Source organism: Ostrinia nubilalis, chromosome Z (genome assembly GCF_963855985.1).
Source record: "Ostrinia nubilalis chromosome Z, ilOstNubi1.1, whole genome shotgun sequence".
NCBI lineage: Eukaryota > Metazoa > Arthropoda > Insecta > Lepidoptera > Crambidae > Ostrinia > Ostrinia nubilalis.
The window spans coordinates 26,704,022-26,723,506 of record NC_087119.1 but is presented as its reverse complement, the minus strand read 5'-3'; the positions used below and the strand labels follow the sequence as shown (position 1 = coordinate 26,723,506).

The 19,485-nt window shown below is 38.7% G+C and overlaps 1 protein-coding gene across 1 annotated transcript in view; it reads right to left on the bottom strand.

Annotated features, from left to right (window-relative positions):
- Positions 1–4,618: 4,618 nt before the first annotated feature.
- LOC135086975 (TGF-beta receptor type-1) overlaps positions 4,619–19,485 on the bottom strand; it is a 53,016-nt gene continuing 38,149 nt past the window's right edge. The window contains exons 8-9 of the mRNA XM_063981829.1: positions 18,659–18,892; positions 4,619–13,754 (exon numbers count right to left, since the gene is read on the bottom strand). Coding sequence (XP_063837899.1) covers positions 13,629–13,754; positions 18,659–18,892 — 360 coding nt within the window. The 3' untranslated portion in view covers positions 4,619–13,628. The remainder of the gene's footprint in view (positions 13,755–18,658; positions 18,893–19,485) is intronic.

Sequence of the window (19,485 nt, the reverse complement as noted above, 5' to 3'; positions counted from 1 at the left end):
TCAAGTTGATTTAAATCATGATTTAAATCACGATTTTTATTACATGATTTTTTTAATAAAAATCATTGATTTAAATCAATGATCGAAAATGGAATTAATGAATGGCTGGGAGTTAATATTAATCAACTGTAATGTTCGAAAACAATGTTAATATTAGGTGTTAATGTATGAAATTGTCGTTTTGTATGGAGAATCTGAAAGTTTTAATTTTTCCATACAATCACATTTGCGATTTTTCAGATAACCACATAATTAATTTTTTTTGGCGGTGTTGCCTGCTCCATACATCAATTCTACGTAAATAAAAATGTATTCCGTAAGAAAAACTAAAGAAATGATCGCAGAACCTAATAAAAATCAAAAAAATCAAATTAATCAAAAAAATCGTGATTTTTAAAAAAAAAATCAGATTTTTTTGATTGAAATAAAAAAATCGTGATTTTTATCCACCCTGGCGGTAGGGTGTGCCTGTCACTGCGCGAGCCGGCGCCCCCCGCCGGCCTGCCGCGCTCCAGGCGGCACGCGTGGGGTGTTCTGTGCAACTTCCTCACGTACTTTACAAGGGACAATTCACAGTAATGTTTGTAAAACATTGCCATTGGCAGCGACAATTTTGCTGTAAAGCCTAATCGCGCTCGCACACTCACTGCGGGCGCCCGTCGGACAGTCGCGACAGCAATATAATTACGCGCGAGCGATAAGGATGGGTAGCTTGGGGTCATTGGACAAAATTCTACGTGTTAACGGACCAGGCTTTAGTAAACATGTAACCGCTGCAGTGCGGGAGGAATGGCGACGGATTGTGAGGCTTGCCACCACCTGGTGTGAAGACCACGACCACACTGGCAAGTGTAGCGACGAAGAAACATGTAACTATTGTTTGATATGCGGTACGAATATGCTTGTAAATGCGTACTAAATATCACTGAAGTTAACTTCAAATATGAAAATGAATTGTGTAATGGATTGTTGGATCAGGTAAGTGTATAGGGGCGGCGCCATCTTTTCAACTTTTATTCTTTTATTCAATTCGCTAAACGTGGTTTGTGTTGTTGTTTACCTAAACAGCAATAGGGTACAACTACAACACATGATTCTGAAATATGTTGAATGTAATGCAAAGTCAAAGTCAAAGTCAAAATTTCTTTATTTGTTTAGACTAATAAATAGTTCTTACAAATCGTCATTTTGCTCTTAATGCGTACAGTTTAACAGCGCGTAATTCTAACCGTTTGTTGCTTTGATGATTAAATGTATATTTGTATAGTCCGGTCGCCGAGCACGTAGAATTTCGTCCAATGACCCCAAGCTACCCATCCTTATCGCTCGCGCGTAATTATATTGCTGTCGCGATTGTGCGACGGGTGGCCGCAGTTAGTGTGCGAGCGCGACAGCATCATAATGGGTAGCTTGGGGTCAATGGACGAAATTCTACGTGCTCGGAGACCGGTCTTTAGTATATCTGATACGAACTTATAAAGAAAAGATCTGTTTGTTTTAAAATTACGTTTAGCGATACCTTTAAATTGCTCCTTATCTGTTCTTGTCCACTTTAAAATATAATTAGGTAAAATACAGCTCGATTCATATGACAACACGGCGAAATTATTAATATGATGATGGAAATTAGTAAACGTTACCGTGTAGTGCATTTTGATCTCCGTGTGTCCAAGAATCGTGCTTTATTTTACAGAAACGGTTGGCGAGGTAGACTTGTATTCTGGAGCCATGCATAAAGCTCGTTAAACTTTTTCAACCTATGATTGATTCAACTTAAATGTTTTGTCCAGTCACAGATCAAAGCTGTTCTTGAGTGTGGCGAGGGTCGTTTGAGAGTACAAGCCGGAGTGATCCAAGTGATATTATCATCTTTGGGAGGCAAGTGCCACACGTTTGGACCTGATTTAAATAAAACTTGTAAAAATGGCAGCTAGGTCATTCTTTCTACCTCGCCATCCAATGCCATGTGCATTTATATTAATATTTGTAGATTAGGTATTTAAAATATAAGTTGAAATGTTAACTTTAAAAGGGTGTATATTTAAGTAATATATTATGTAATTATATGTCTCAATTATATCATAATATACGTGTTAATCGTAAGCTCACTTGACAATAAGGAATGTGTTTCTAAAGAAACGATATAGACTTTGAAACGTAGTCAAGTGAAGGTGACTGAAGGAGTAGGACAGCAAGGTGAATACGACTGAATATGCTATTAAGACTTCAAAAGAAGTCATGTTCTGTTCGTAATTTTATTATTGTTGTTATTTTTTATCGGGACCGACTATTTGACGGAGATCGGTATGGTAAACTTGTGACTGTGGGTTTTCTTTTCAGTTGCTGCTAGTTATCCCGTCTTTATTAACCTGAGCTTATAACGTTCAAAATTATAACTAACATACATGATAGTTGACGGATCAATGAGAATTCGTACTCTTTTCGAAGTAAATTACATTTTCCAGTTATTGTAAAAACCTGCCTAATCGGTAATCCAATTCATAAAGTTTGTTTTCGTTCAAGTTATGCACTTAAAACAGCGCGTGCTTATCTAGAATAGATTCTTTCGAAGATTTTCCAGATTTTTTCGGGAAATTCGAGAGGTAAATGCAAATATATTTCAGAGTTTACATCGGAGGAAGTAAGGAGTAAGCAAACCGCTCAACAATTAGTTTTTTGCATTACATATTTCTTTTTTCCTGAAAACTTTTAAAACTAGACAATATTGTGACAAAACTATTCATAAAAGTTAAAATTTCAAATGTAACATAGCTTCTGTCGCAGTGCTCTCCGTCAAATATCCGAGTCATAATAGAATAACCTTGCTGTTCTTCTGTTCTCATAAATCACAATGAAATTGAAATTGCACTTTTTATTTATACAAAATTACAGCTATCAACTTATACAACGTCACAATTTTGCATTGAATATTGTTTTTACGCTTTAAGGTTTTTTTGCTGTTATTCTATTTTTTATATTTTAGTTATTATCTTTAATGGCATAATATTTTTAAATGTCTACGAACTGATGAATCTTATATTAAGTATATGCAAACATTTTAAAGGGCTGCATTTACGATTATTTTAAGTGTGTCACTTTTTAAATCTTGTAATTATAGCCTCATTCTTTAATAGGCAGCCAAAAGTAGAAAGATTATTTTTTGTTTTGAAAGTACAATATGTGAATCTTTATGCCTAAACGGCTCTTGGCCTACTTGCCCAGTCTAGGATTAACATAACTCAAGATTTAGATATTTTATTAACGTCTACATAATCACAGTCAGTTTCAGTATAATGTTTTGGACAGCTTGTTTAATCCTAGATAGCCTGCAAGTGGGCTTCTATTAGACGTGTTAGTGATATTATATAATAAACAAGTTTTCTGACAGTAAAAATTATATCCGGTTTATTAAATCTCTACAATTAATTAATTATGATAAGACTTTGATGTATGTGTATACCTCGCATATTACTGCGTGTTACATAAGTTAAAAATGAAATCTAGCCTTTGTCCGCGGCTCCGTCTGCGCTGGCTAGTTTAGGGCTAGTGACCCTCGGGGATATAGTGTCCCGGGATAAAACGTGTCGTTAGTTGCGGCGAGGGTGCGCCACGACAGCGCCGCAGCGCCGCCGCCGGCGAGCGGAGGAGCGGGCGAGCCGCGTCTACTTTCGTTCACTCTAACACCCGGCCTGGTCGTGCCGTCGCCGCTTCCCGCCAATGGAAACACGTCACTCGGTCTTCCATTAGCGGGCACCGACGACCAAGCCGGAGGAGAAAGTGTACGGAATTATATGCGCGCGCTTCTCCGCTCGCACACCAGGGCGGCGGCGCCGGCGTCGTCACGTGCACGCCACCGCCGCTGCGTTGTCCACCAGCCGGCACCGGCGACGCCGACTTGCGACGGCACCATCGTCAGGGTCGCCGGTGGCAGCTGATGGACAACATCCATATACCATCCAAACCACAACAGTAAATCACCGCGCGCGTGTTTCTAGTGTATTGCGCGGTTTCACTTTTGAGCCATCTCAGATTTTTCTACTAGATTTAGAGTAAAATTACCATTTCACAATAGGAAAATACTACAATTACCAAATTTTACAACATATTCAGTTAGCTATTAAGCGTCTTCCTTCCACTTCATTCCATCACAAGGACTTCAGTTTTGTTGAAAAGTTTGTATGTTGGATTTTTGTCACAGTTAAATTGTTCTTACTGTAAGCTAACGAACGCGTTTCAATTGTGCTCTTTCCATTCGTTTTTCAATTTTATACATTGTTATTTATATTTATTTATTATTTTAATACTGTATTGAGTTTTTCCCTACATAGACTAAGTAAACTATTTTTCTTTCTTTTTATGTTCAGCCTCAGTTAAAATGTGCGCAATAGCAAACCCTGATAACTGAAACAAGTCGTTAGCTCACTGGATGAACGCTGTGGTTATATTGCAGGTGATGTGGGAGTGATTGAGTAAGTTTGACAAATTGAGGACTGAATCATATATTTCGATAGATTTTTATAAAGCATGTTGTTAAAATATATCAAATCATTATTTCTTTTGAACCATGTTTAGTTGTATGTACGATTATTATGTATTTTATGCATTAAATAAAACAAACTTTTATAAAAACACATGTTTTATTATATTAAATTATGAGTCCACTCCATAACCATTTTAATCAATGAGTCCATTCCATAAACAATAATAAAACTTACGCAATGGGATAGTTTAAATAATGTTGTATAATAATATAATATACTTAAACCAAATTACACAATATTATAAAAATCACCAAATTAGTACACAATCATGTGATATGACGCTGCCTTTGTCAAAATAACGTAACATTATTGCAGTTAACGTAAACATTACTTGTACCCTCGTGGTATTGCTCGTTAGTCAAACCAAGTTCGACGCTTGTACATTGAATCGCACCAACCATGTGGCTTACATCTAAATATTAATCTCGTCCGACAGGTAATCATTTAATGTGTAATATGTGTTTAAAAAACACGAGTTAACTCTAAATCTGTAGTTTCTTTCGACTCCTCATGCGCTGTTATTACTGAAGGTAGAGAAGTGTCCCCGCACATGAAGCTGTCCTTCCGCTCTCTAACACGTATCATATAGAAGATGTAGATAAATAGATCAAACGGTTCTGACCTCGTCCATTTCAACAGAGATACTATAATGTGGCGGGAAGGATGGTGGTCATTCTTGGTAGAAAACCTTCAATGTCGTTAAGTTAAGCGTGAAACATGATTGGTTAAGAATATAAAGGACAATAAATGAAGCGACCATTTACTTAGCATACACGATATAAATATTAACGTCGTTTTAGAGCATTGTTACAACCCTGCTAAAATATTGTTCAAGGTCAAATTATCATAAACGAGTTTGTATGGATTAAAATACATAATATTTGGAATAGTGGGGACAGGGTATGGAACATTTTTGGTATGGAGCAAAACCAAGATAAAGTGAGCTGTATTGTTATCGTTCGTTCACTCACTCACTCCGACGTGCGGCGGCGATCGCCAGTAATAAACGAGCTAACTCGCTAAACGGTCGTTTGATTGCTATTCCCTCTAACGCGTATATAACAAAGAAATTGCGCGTTAATATTGCGAGCTACGCTTAAATGTCTCGACCTTCAGTAATACTTCCCCGAGTCGCCAACAGGTGGCGTCCTCTATATCAAAAAGTAAGAAAGCCTACCTTAAAGATACTCAAGCTACATTTACCGTTAATTTATTACTAAACTTATCAATAGTGCGAATGAAGACTTCTGAACGGATTCAGAGCGAGTCGAAGGTGCGACAAATGAACCTGCCAACGAGAACAGACCTGCAATGAAGCGAAGCTCAATCGAAGCCCTCATTGTCAGAGCCCTGAAAAAGGTCCTACTTTATTTTAAACTTGATTTTTTTCTCAAGAACAGTATTATTACAAGTTTTTTTTATTACTCCACCAGAAAAGTTTTTGTATGTGGTGTGAAAGGAAGTGATCTAATAAAATAGTACCTTACATTTAAAGTTCAGTTACAATAAAATTGTACATTATTCACATACCAGTCTAATAGTTTGCTCGGAAGCAGCAGGAGGCCATCGTATGTTACACTGGTAACACTTGACACCCCTTCGCAATCATAACGAGGCTCACAACGTTTGCACATTTTTATAAATAAGAAGGTAGGTAGGGTATGAATGATTCTATTGGTTACCGTGTAAATATTCAATGGCCGCGTGCTGCGTCGGCGTACGCAACGACATGAATGACAATTTGCTAAAAATGTATTGTTCATAATAATAAAAGTATGTACATTTAGTATTTTTGTACGTTATAAAGCATTGAAGAATGATAAATATTTAAGTTTGGTTTGGCGTTGCTCAAATAATGTTCATCGCAAATAGTCAGCCATGAGCATGCGTCGCGCACGCCGCGTCGCTGCTTTGACTAAACATCTAGACCTTAACTTAATCTAGACATAAATTATGTATGTTTACGTTTAACGAATAATTTACTCAAAATACATGTTTTTAACAATATTGCTTCTTCATTTGTAAAGTCGGATGTACCTTGACTCGCCACGCCATAGCTCAAACAGTTCAAAATATTTTTCAATAACTTTCTGCGAGTGTAAACCTATCGAAAGTCTAATACTCGTCTAAAACTAATCAGTTAATTGATCATTACAAATCTTATGTCTAGCAACTTCTGAAACAGCTGTGAGATCATAAAAGTAAATACAAAAATATATTCATTTGTTCAGTCAAATTTTACAAATACGGCACTCCCGACGGCATGTAAAGTAGTATACGACTCTCGATAGATTTATCCAAATGTGTGCGCAAAGAAAAATAAAAGTAAACTAAATTAATTGACACGTTTGACAAAGTAGTTGTATGAATAGAATATAACTATCTAGCCATGAAACTGAATGCTATAACCATACTATTTGCTATGTTTAATAGTTTAATCTCTTTTCTATAAGTCTGTTAAGAATTGACTGTATGTAGTGCGACTAATCGCAACCCAGTTTGCACCAGACACAACGCAACAGTAAACCACGGGACATGCGCCAGGTACATCGACAGCGAGGTGCTAGCCCGCGCGAACTATAGCCACGAACTTTACAACATATATTGGACTCTAACGGCACAAACCGAACGTATATATTGGTTTAAATCATATCCGTGTCATAGCTCCATTTTATCCGCCTGACCACCAATTAACACGATAACAATATACTTAAGTAATAACAAAAGAAAGGTACGATGCTATTGCTCTATGTTCGTAACACGGCACTTTGACAAAAACCCCCAACCCAATTACACACTATCTACGTAACGTTGTCTAGCCGATCGAGGGTCAAATGTCGAGGCATCTAACAATGGTTCGTTGTCAAACGGCATACAAACAGCAGTGCCGTCTTGTGACCCTCGATCGTGTACTGTACTAGCGTAATATGACGTAAAAGCACAAATAGAATAAAAAATAGTACATTTTATGTATAATTTGTATAGACATTTTATATTATAAGACAGAACTTGTAAAAGAAGATTACGCTGTACACTCCGGTGTCTCCATCGTTTGATTGCTAACTAAAGCCCGAATCGACTTGTCCGTGAGCTCGTCTTCGCATTCGAGGTGAGGTAGAACCATGGAAGCAAATGTAAGTAGCGAGATACATTTACTACATATCTTAAATAATAATTGTACCTCGTCTAAGGCATACAGTTAAGTATAGCCAGATAAGATCACAAGTGTGACATTATCACGAAAATATTTTAGTGGCCGCCATCTTTGTCAAAGCGCCCGCCTTAACGTTCGTATAAAACAGCTTCTAATACATTGTAATAATAAAGATTTGTTTAATAAAATTTTAAATCGCCTAAACGCGAACATCCCAAAAACTTTCAAATATAAAATTTCAATACCGTAAGCGCCTAATGAGGTAATAAATTGCTTGATTGCTATCTGAACGGAGCCGCCTGCGCCGAGTCTCACCTCTATCCGACAGGATGTCTCGTGCCACATCGGACATATTGACATTCAGTTCATTCCTGAATTAAACAACTGTTGCGGCGCAGTGCCTTCTTATAACGCAACAGCAAAATCACAAGAATGGTTCTTTTTGCCATTACAAATGGTGCGGCTGCTTAACGACACTTTCTACAAGTACGTTACAAAAGACGATAATGACAGAATCAGGATTTAAATATCCGTTGAGGAATCATAAAAAATGGAAGTATTACATGGAAGCATATTGCTTGCAGTTCAAGTGAGGCGGCGCGGCAGGCTCCGCGGTTACGGTACGTCAGTCTATGAAGTCAACTGTCACTGAATGTACTTGCTAATCTAGCGTTACGACTAACCGAAGTGTGTCAAGGTATCGGATGATTCTTACGCTATACATATTTTGAAAACATACATTTTTTACTAAGCCGAGAGGTCCAGGGTTCGATTCCCGGCCGGGCAGAAATTGAAATGATGAATTTTAATTTCTGTGACGGGTCTGAGTGTTTTCTATGTATAATATGTATGTATGTATGTATTTACAAAAAAAAGTATGTATGTTTATATCCGTTGTCTGGTACCCATAGTACAAGCTTTGCTTAGTTTGGGGCTAGCGGCGCAGTGTAAAATGTTCAAGGATATTTATTATTATTATTTATTTATTTATAGACAACGCTGACGTGTCCCAGATATGACATTGAAAGGAGGGCCTTACTATAATACTCTGTTATTAGCTCCGATGTCTACTGGCGAGCACTATACTATGCGAAGATTTAAGGCAGTGACTGTAGTCTATGGGGGTTAGGCTAATCTATGTTTTAAACTCAAAATATGTATACCGCAAGAATCTCTCTTACGACCTCAATATCGACCCCCAAGCGACCAAGAGCGGAGCACAGTAATGATCAAATGGTGGAAATAATGCATCTTACTCCACATTATACATTCAAAGAGGGCAGTAATATTGATTTAATTCTGTCTGTCATCGAAATTCAGATTAATTAAGGACATTAAGTCAATAATTAACCAAAGTACTTAATGACAGGAGAGATTACTTTTTAATACAGAATTCCCAAAACGCAGTCGTCATGGGAGTAGATATTAAAGCATAATGGAAACTCAGATTAGTAACATTACTATCGCGTTTGCAAGCTATTCATAAAATCTATTGTGCGCGATACACACAGCTTTTATAGCTTATACGAGATGGCGCTGATCGTAAACAAAATCGCGATAGCAACGCCACAAAGAATCGAGCGAACGTAGAGTAGAGACCGGGCGGGAACGGAGAACGTGGCTGATTTGTATATCTCTAACATTCATCACGAACCTATTGGAAGATTTATAAATTCTCACTGATCTCGATGTTCACAGGTATATTATTTGGATAACGTGGAAAACCAATTTGTTTGATCGGTTTTAATTATTTTCTCTTATAAAAATTTGATTATTTACACTCTAATCCATTTATATTTTAACAATTACTTATCAGTAACTGCGTTGTATACAGGCTGTTAGTGTACACGAAACTAGGGCCTGTTTTTTTTGCTACACAAACGTTTTCAAACAAGTCCTGACTTGATCTAGCCGTTCAAATTGAAAAGAAACTTCGCTATATTTGAACAGCTGTTGAACCCTCAAGAGGTTCCATATATCTAACGATGTATACTAGACTGCAAAGGCTTTGTCCTCGCTCGCTGCTGAGCCAATGTGTGCTGTGTAAAGTGGCGAATGCGCATTCAATAAATATATTTTTATAAACCACACAGTTCTTATTTGTACTGAGCACACTAGCTCCATAAATACAGTACACATTGAAACCAGCAGTTCTCATATTCCGTCGCTCCGCTAAGCCGCTAACAGTAACGGACTAGCCGAGGCCGGCGCCTACCACCGTAACTATACCAATAAATAAAAAGTAAATCCTAGAAATACAAAACATTACACAAACGTACGAAATCTACTCGCTTATCAAAGACTTACTTGCAAAAAATTAAGTCGTATGTGAGGAAGGACCTCTGTATGTACAAATTTAAAAAACCTATGAAGGGTTCCGAGAGGAACAGTACGAAAATAGGTGTGCTGTACACTAGATCAAATATTTATATCTTCACTAACGCTAGGGGCACGCGCGGCGGGCAGAGGGCGGATCTTTAGGGAGTGCTCCCAAAAACCTGCTGGCCTTAAGACTATAGGTATTAGATATAGGAACGCAAGTCTTTAGTGCGTACAAGACCTAAACACTTATAGGACATCATGGTATTATTGCCACAAGCAACATTAAAAATATTTTATTCGTGGACTTATTTGTCTGCAATCCGTCCCTCTGACAATCGCACGTGTGTGTGATAGAATAGAATACATTAGAAAATAAACTTACAAAAGCATCTTACGTACATAATTAATTTATCATTAATTAACAATAAAATTCAATAGGTACAGGAACCCTCGTCTTACGAAGATGCGTGTGAAAACATTATAATCTAACTCCGAATTTGAACAGACTTAAAATTTTATATTTTTTTCTCTTAATAACTCACTTTCGATTCACTGCATGTTCCTAAAACGAGTACGCATAACACAGCAATAGATTTGGTGTAACACAGTGTGGACACGGACACAACTTGATGGGACAGCGGTGCGGAGTCTCGAGTAGTCCTTAGATATCAAATGGGAAGTATTACACGAGCAAACATTTTGCTCCTAGCCATTTAAGTTTACATAAGGAAGGATTTCGCTGACGCTGAGCCTATCCTGAGAATAGATTCATGTTAAAATTCAATTGTTTCAGGATAGATGTTGAGGACAGTGAGGGATCAGAGGTAAAGGAGTGAAAAATATACGAAAATATCCAAGTAAATTATTCGCGTTTAATTTCGAGACGTTGCTTACAAGACAGCTATCAAAAAAACAGGTTTATTCTTAAAAAAATTAAATAAAAAAAAGTATAAATGGCAAAGAGGTTCGGTTTGCCACAATAGATCTTTCGATTTACCAACCAGAGACGACCGAGGTCGGCTCTTGCGAGCACAAATTGGCTAAGTACGTTATTCTTTTTACTGTCGAGTGTCAAACCTAAACATCATTCAGCCAGTGTCGCTAATAAATTCGCATCGCTTCAGGGGACTAACACCAGAATCCGCACCAAGAACAAGCTTAAAGTATACCAGAGTAACTTAAAATAACTCTTGCCGAATTCGCAACCAAACAGATCGCTGCGACTTAACATATCACAGAAAAACAATAGTTTACAAAAATAAATGTGTCTCGGTCTTTATTTATATTATGCTCGACATAATCGCGACTCTAACAAAGCTACAACTACGTACTTGGTAACGTGAAAATATCACTACTGACCACATTCGTACTGTACATGAGACACTGTGCTTTTGGAGTGTCTTGCTTCAAGAACAGACGCGATCAAAATGTTATCGTGAAATGTTTAGATAATAATCTAATAGAATTCTTGGTGGATAAACTGAAATTTTCAGCAAGAGAAAGAAAGAAGGAAAGAAAATTATTTCTTCGATTTAAGTTTTTAAAACATTACAAATATAAACATCTTAAACAAAAGAGTAAGAGCGATATTATTTTCATTATTTTTCAAGGCTTAAGTAAAATATCTTTTTTTAATGAAATTTTGACACCAACAACCGCTGTAATATTAGCCAAGTCCAAGCACCTTGCCGTATATGGCAAATAAGTTGTTACACATTGTCACCATATCGCATAGTCCAATGTTCCACATACAGTACAAACGTCGCGCTACGACACCGCGGGCCGCGGCAAATGCTCCTTCGATATCTCGAGTTAAGCCTAAGAGGTAGGGTGGGGTTAGGACGTGCTACCAATTTGGAATCAGACTTGTCCCTGGACCCATCATCATACCACTCCACTACTTTTATAATGACTCGATCCTAGGCTAAGGGTAAACGATGAATCGTCGATTATCATGAGGGAATTCGGGGTTATATGTAAAATGTGAAAATATTATACAGTACGTAAAATTTACGGTTAGAAGTTAAACGTAATATCATGATGGGCCCAGAAACTGCTTCTTTTAAGAGTAAACAAAGCTTATTTCACATCATAGCGCATCTTTCGCTATCTTGTAAAGTAATCTTTGCAAGATTGTAACTTTCGACGTTTACGCAGAATTTTGTACATCAAAGTTCGACCTCTTGCGCGGTCTAAAGGAATAGTTGTAAAGTCAAAAGTTACATTAGTGACGGTATCTCCTCCAACTCGATGTATGCGGTTCATAAATTTAAGTCCGGACGATATGTGTCATTATAAAATATTTTAAAGGTTCAGATATTAAAATAATCACGATTCGTTTACACATGATCTCTACTTGATTTTACAAACTCTTTTCATAAAGCCACGGTTCAGAGCTGCACACGTGTCGAGCTGTAGGAGTGACGTCACTCATCAGTAGTGTTGTACCGACCGCGTTCATGATCGAGGGTATTACACACTCGTCGACTCCAATATGGCGGTATCCCATTACAATAAAAATCAATTCAATCACTTTTAAACGTCACTTGCAAACGTCCCAACAACTAATTTCCAGAATATATTGAAAACCTTACGTATTTTAATCAAAACTATCGACTAACGAAGATAGTTGATTTACAAGATTTCGTATATCAAAACAAATCACATTTAGGTGAATTTAAGAGGATCGGTTCATAATTTAAAATTTGGCGACGTCGTTATGAGGTTTCTAACTTTAATCTACATTATTTGATGCCGGTGACAAAAGATCGGCGTTCGAGAGTGTCGAACGCCGATTTTTCATCTTCTTTCATTTCATCTCGATTCGAGACTTACAAAGGCACATCTATGAAGCCGCAACTCGGTCGAACCCTTCCACTCGAGCATACCGTCGACAGTCGGGACAGCACTAGCGATTAAGCCGAGGTTGAGAAAAGCGGCACCGTTATATTGTCGCCGGTATAACCTAAGACGATTATCACACTGCACCGCGCTCCGCCGCGGTCCGCGTGGCTACATACAGGGTGTTAGGTAAATGGGTATATGAGCCGACACTAGCCCATATTAACATGGGCATATAAATGGTATGGTGAAGTCAGAAAATTGATATCATCATCTTAATTTTTTAAATTTTCATACAAAATAAATGTTATAAAATCCGATTTGTATGAAAAATAAAATAATTAAAATGGAGATATCAATTTCCAGACTTCACCATACCATTTATATGACCATGTTAACATGGGCTAGTGTCGCGGCTCATATACCCATTTACCTAACACCCTGTATAAAGAATCCCGCGCGCAGACGCGTTGTCAGTGTGTTGTGCCGCGCGTTTTATATACAAACTGAGGTACTTGCATACAATGATTAAATCTGACGTCCCGCGTACCGCGACGGAGCGCGGTGCAGTGTGATAATCGCTTAAAAGACAACTTGTATCGTTCGCTTGTTTCTGTATAATCTCACTCGATGATTAGACGAAAAACTGTATATTTTATACATGTCTTATAAACTAGTGCTTAAATCTGTTTTTTTGAATTGTAGCAAGTTGAATACTTAAACCAATAGGACGGTGCCGCTGCTCGATGGGCCTTAAGTATCGACATACCCTACAGCTTGATGTAGTCCGGCGTGCCGACGTTGGCGAGAGTCTTCTTGATGCGCAGCGCCGTCAGCCGCGCCGCCGGATTTTGGTACCAACACTCCTTCATCACCTTCGATATCGCCAGGAGGATCTGAAATGGTCGGCGAATGGTTTAATTCAAATTCAAATTTTTTATTGCATACTAGCTGACCCGGCGAACTCTGTTCCGCCTTAAAGGCAATAAATAAGCAAATCTTTCCTTATTTGGTCACCGTTTAGACCTACCCTGGACTACGACAAACATTTTAACACCAAAATCAGCTCAATCGGCCCAGCCGTTCTCGAGTTTTAATCAGACTAACGAACATCAATTCATTTTTATTTATATAGATTAACCCCCTTACTAATAAAACTTACACACTCGTTGAACTGTGTTTTAAAGTGACGTTTAGTATGGAAATGTCATTTTATAACAGTGTTCAACAACTGTGTAACTTTTTATTAGTAAGGGGGTAAGTGTTTACATTTGGGTCTTAATCTAAACAATGAGCTTATAACTTAATAACCCGTTTACCCGTTAATGGGTATTGCAATATTAGTGGTGAGAGAGGACTAGTTTAAACTTAGGTCTAGCAACTTACATTATGAGATACTTATCTTAAATGTGTTTGTTTACTATTAAAGAATTCATCTAATGTATAAAAGCAGTTGGTAATTAAATATTTTTTAGCCATTTAACTTGGAATTCTAGTCTGTTTTCAAACATAATCTAGGAGACAACATTATTTGATAAGGTTGTTAATAGGAGAGACTTCTTCAAACGTAAGAACAAGTCGTGTGGTTCCCGTAAAGTGTACAGGATCATTCCCACTCTCCCCTTGGATGTCGGTCATATAATCAGACTATTCAGACCTCTCCTGTGATGGATTCGTACAAGTTTTTTATGACCATTTATGGAACTGCATAGATAAATATACCCCTAGAAAGAAAACTAAAAAATCATATCCACCATGGTTCTCTTTTTCTTTGCTTAAATTACTAAAGGAAAAGAACAGATATCACAGGAAATACAAACTATTCGGCAACCCGCGCGACTACGATACGTTTTCAATGCTAAGATCAAGAGTTAAAGCCACCTACGAATCGAACTTTAAATCCTATATTCAGGGAATCGAAGAACACTTGAAAACCGACATAAAGTCTTTCTGGAGTTACACTAAGTCTAAGAAAACCAGTAACGATTTGCCAAGTCAAATGTTTTATGGTGATGATATCGCGGATGATGGCAATGGCATATCTTCCTTATTCGCAAGGCATTTCGCTACAGTTTATAGTGAACCCCTGAACGAAACATACACACCTGACTTTCCCGAGTCAAGTTTTGCTATCTCGTCAATAGTCATTACAGTCGAGGAAGTTGAGATGGCGCTCAAATCACTCGACGTGTCAAAGGGCCCTGGCCCTGATGATATTCCTCCCTCTTTTATAAGAAGGTGTGCTGGTGTATTGGTTGAACCCCTGTGCATTATATTTAATAAGAGCCTCAGTACTGGGTGCTTTCCTTCATCTTGGAAAAAGGCCATTGTAGTTCCCATACATAAATCAGGAAACAAGGCGGATATAACACATTACAGACCAATTAGTATTCTGTGCTGTTTCTCAAAAATCTTTGAAAGCATAATCTACAAATACATTAATCTACACCTAAAACCTATAATAAATCACAGACAACATGGTTTTGTCAGGGGGCGTTCAACTACCTCGAACTTATTATGCTACATTCATCACTTGACCGTTGCCTTGGACAAGCGAACACAAGTCGATTCCATATACACAGATTTTGCAAAAGCATTTGATAAGGTAGATCACTGTATCTTGACTCGGAAGGCTTATCACCTTGGAATCCATGGCTCCCTACTGCGTTGGCTTGTCTCATATCTATCTAATCGAACACAAATCGTCAAGGTTTATGGATATGAGTCTGCCCCATTCGTGCCCTTGTCTGGCGTGCCACAGGGTTCTAACCTGGGGCCTCTGCTGTTCGTCATGTTTATCAACGACCTGATTGATTCAATCTCTTGTGATTGCCTTGCATACGCAGATGATATTAAAATATACAGAGAAATCAGATCGACAAGTGACTGCGTAGCCTTACAAAACGACCTTGAACGACTTTTCCGATGGTGCCTAAGAAACAACATGTCCCTAAATGTCTCTAAGTGTAACTTGATTTCGTTTACCAAAAATAAACGCCTTATAGATAACACTTATGTTATAAACAACGAGCCACTCTCTCGTAATGATGTGGTCAGGGATCTCGGGGTTATTCTGGACAGTAAGCTAACATTTACCAAGCACTATGACCATATAGTATCTAAAGCTAATATAATAATGGGATTTATTTTTAGGACCATTAAACCTTTTAGACAGTCAAGAAGCATACTAACACTATTCTACGCCTTGGTCAGAAGTGTTTTGGAATACTGCTCGGTGGTGTGGTCACCATATTATGATGTCCACATAGATAGAATAGAGGCTGTGCAGAGACGTTTCCTCCGTTGTCTGAGTGCAAAATTCGGTCTGAGGCGTAGGCTGGGTACCTACGAGTCCAGACTCGACTTTTTTAGGGTGAGCACCCTTCAATCTAGGAGAGGCATTGCTGGCATGGCTACGCTCTATAAGATCTTGAATTCCGAATGTGACTGCAGTGAACTGTTGAGCCATTTTTCACTTAAGATAGGTGGTAGTAAAAGAACGCAAAAACTTTTTTCCCTGCCAAAATGTCAGAATAATGTAACGTACAACAATCCAGTGTTCCGAATGTGTAGAGCTTACAATGAAATTAGCAAGGATCTAGATGTTTTCTCACTTTCTCGTGCATCTTTTCTTAAATTGTGTAGGTGCAAATTGTAAACTAACATGCATGTATTTATTAGAATTATTACTGTATCACTTAAATCAAAGCTAGACTAAAACGAATGTTGTGTTCAGCTACAATCGGAGTGCAAATTAATTGTTAATCTTTGTTCAATGTACTTTATTTTTAAGCCATGATTTGCAATCTGTTGCTGTACCTTAATAAATAAATAAATAAATATAATGCGACTTAGGTTTAGGTGTATGCTAAATCCTCTATTTGCCTCTAGTCAATTCGATATCGAATCGGTGTCGAAAAAGACTGTTAAATACCTACATAACATTAATAAAAAATAAGTTGGTAAAGCGCCATCTATCGATCCACAAAAGAACGAATGTTATGTGAGAGAACCTTCAAATTATCTCGGAGAGCGCGAACAATTTTATTATTGTCCCGCCAGATGTCGCAAGACTCCGTAACAGACAGAGTATTTCGGAACTAACAATAAGCAAAGCTATTAGTTAAACGACAGCAGTTTCTATAACTTTGCTGACCATTCTTGGCTTTCGATAGTATTTTGTCCATATAACCCGAAGAAAAATCTGAGGTGGAATTGCGTAAAGCAATCGTAATCATTTGACAGTACATAACGTACGATTATTCTGTCAAACGCTTTGTTTAACTGACTTTATCGTACGTTATGAACTGTCAAATGATTACGATTGCTTTACACTATTCCACTTCTGACCATGAAAGTTTAAAACAATGCAAAGCTGTGTATTAACTAGTAGTTGTTAAAAATAACATTTGAGACGATGATATTTAATTCCAAAATGAAACCTGCAATATGCAAACCAATACTAATAAAATAAATATAATGTAAAAATCCCATCATGAATATTGTACGATTCTCATCCGATATATCGCGCACGCCACTATTTGTTCGGCAATGGAATTAAATGGCCGACTTGGCACATTCCAACATTGCTGAATATAAGTTTTCAACGAGAGCGCAATACCTAGTGGAGCAGAATAAGTGATATTTTCACAAGTTCTAGGCTAGCCTACTTGGATATTATTGTTTACCGTAAATGATATATCTGTTTATTATGAGAGTACAAAGTTGTTTTTCTCATCAGCGCGATTATGTTCATTTGATTGAATCTCAGAAGGTACATAATGGTGTGGCAATAATAATACAGCGAGCGGCACTGCATAGTAACGTGCTGCGCTATGTCGCTCATTTGCACCCCAAATTTAAGGCTAAGCAGAGTTGTGACCTTAAACTAGAACAAGAATCCAAGCAGGATTCACTGTGTCAATAAGTGCTATCATCATCATTTCAGCCACAGGACGTCCACTGCTGAACATAGGCCTCCCCCAATGACTTCCACATCGCACGGAAATGAAGAGATCCGTAAACGAACTAAAGTCACTGACATAGCCCGACGGATTAGCAAGCTGAAGTGGCAATGGGCAGGGCACATAGTACGCAGAACTGATGGCCGATGGGGCAGCAAGGTTCTGGAGTGCAGGCCACGTACCGGAAAACGCAGCGTGGGACGTTCACCCACAAGATGGACCGACGACCTTGTGGGATATGATGCTCAACGACAATAAGGAAGCTAAGGTGTTAGTGCTTCCTTCCGAGCGGGTGTTGTGCTCGGGGACCAAGGTCCAATTTACACCATCTTGGTTTGTCTATATGTTACGGTCAAAGTGATAAATGTGAAAATTATGAATAATCGCCGGTTATTATGAATAATTACCGCATGATTCGGTAAATGTGATTAATATGAGGTAATTTATGTGTGTATAAAACTAAATAGGCGGCTCCAAACTCATTATGCCAAATTATATTAATATATGATATCAAAAAATTCAAAAGTTTGGCTGTACACGAGCACGTACACAAGATGTTGTTCTCTTTTATGAAATTTGTTAGTACTAAGGTTGAATTATCAAATAATCACTGTTAAATGTGATTAATTTATCACTTTTACCGCGACTGTCGGTAATTATTCATAATAACCGGTTATTATTAATAATTCTCAATTTATCACATTAACCGTAACATATATGTATATACTTGGCAGGGTAGAAAACTCCGTCACCGCGATGCAGGTTTGTAAGAGCGGCGGAGTGTGCCATCCGTGTTCTCTATTCCGCTAGGTATAATAACTTTATGGAGCACTTACCGGATCCGAGTGCCAGCGGTTGGGCACGACGGGCCGACGCTGCTCGGTGCACACGACGCGCCGCATGTCGTCCAGCGACGGGTCGGGCGGCACGCAGTCGTAGTACGGCGGCTGGTACTCGTCGGGCAGCCCGCCGCAGCGGCGCGCCATCTCCCACAGCACCAGCCCGAACGAGTACACGTCCGACCGCTTGTACGGGTCGAACTGCCGCGTGTCCATCGACTCGTCCAGCACCTGGGACCAGTCACGGCAACATCAGAACAAGGAAAACAATGGGGCTACGTCCGACCGCTTGTACGGGTCGAACTGCCGCGTGTCCATCGACTCGTCCAGCACCTGGGACCAGTCACGGCAACATCAGAACAAGGAAAACAATGGGGCTACGTCCGACCGCTTGTACGGGTCGAACTGCCGCGTGTCCATCGACTCGTCCAGCACCTGGGACCAGTCATGACAACATCAGAACAAGGAAAACAATGGGGCTACGTCCGACCACTTGTACGGGTCGAACTAGCGCGTGTCCGTCAAATCGTCAAGCATCTGAGACACGCAAGATCATCATCAGGACATAGAATGGGCAGGGGCATCTTAAGTAGTTGTATTAGATGTTGTTTTGCAACAACAACGCTTGGCGCACGACGTGAGCAGACGGCAAGAGTGTTCTTCGTTTTTAGGTAGTTGAAACTCTTAACCAACTAATTAAAGAAAATATGTTTAGAGACTGTTAACACTAACGCCATCCAGCGGCAACTGGATGAGAAACGACACGTCACAGTTTAGCAAGACATACATCGACCGGTGCCGCACAGTTCTTTGGTACTCCGATA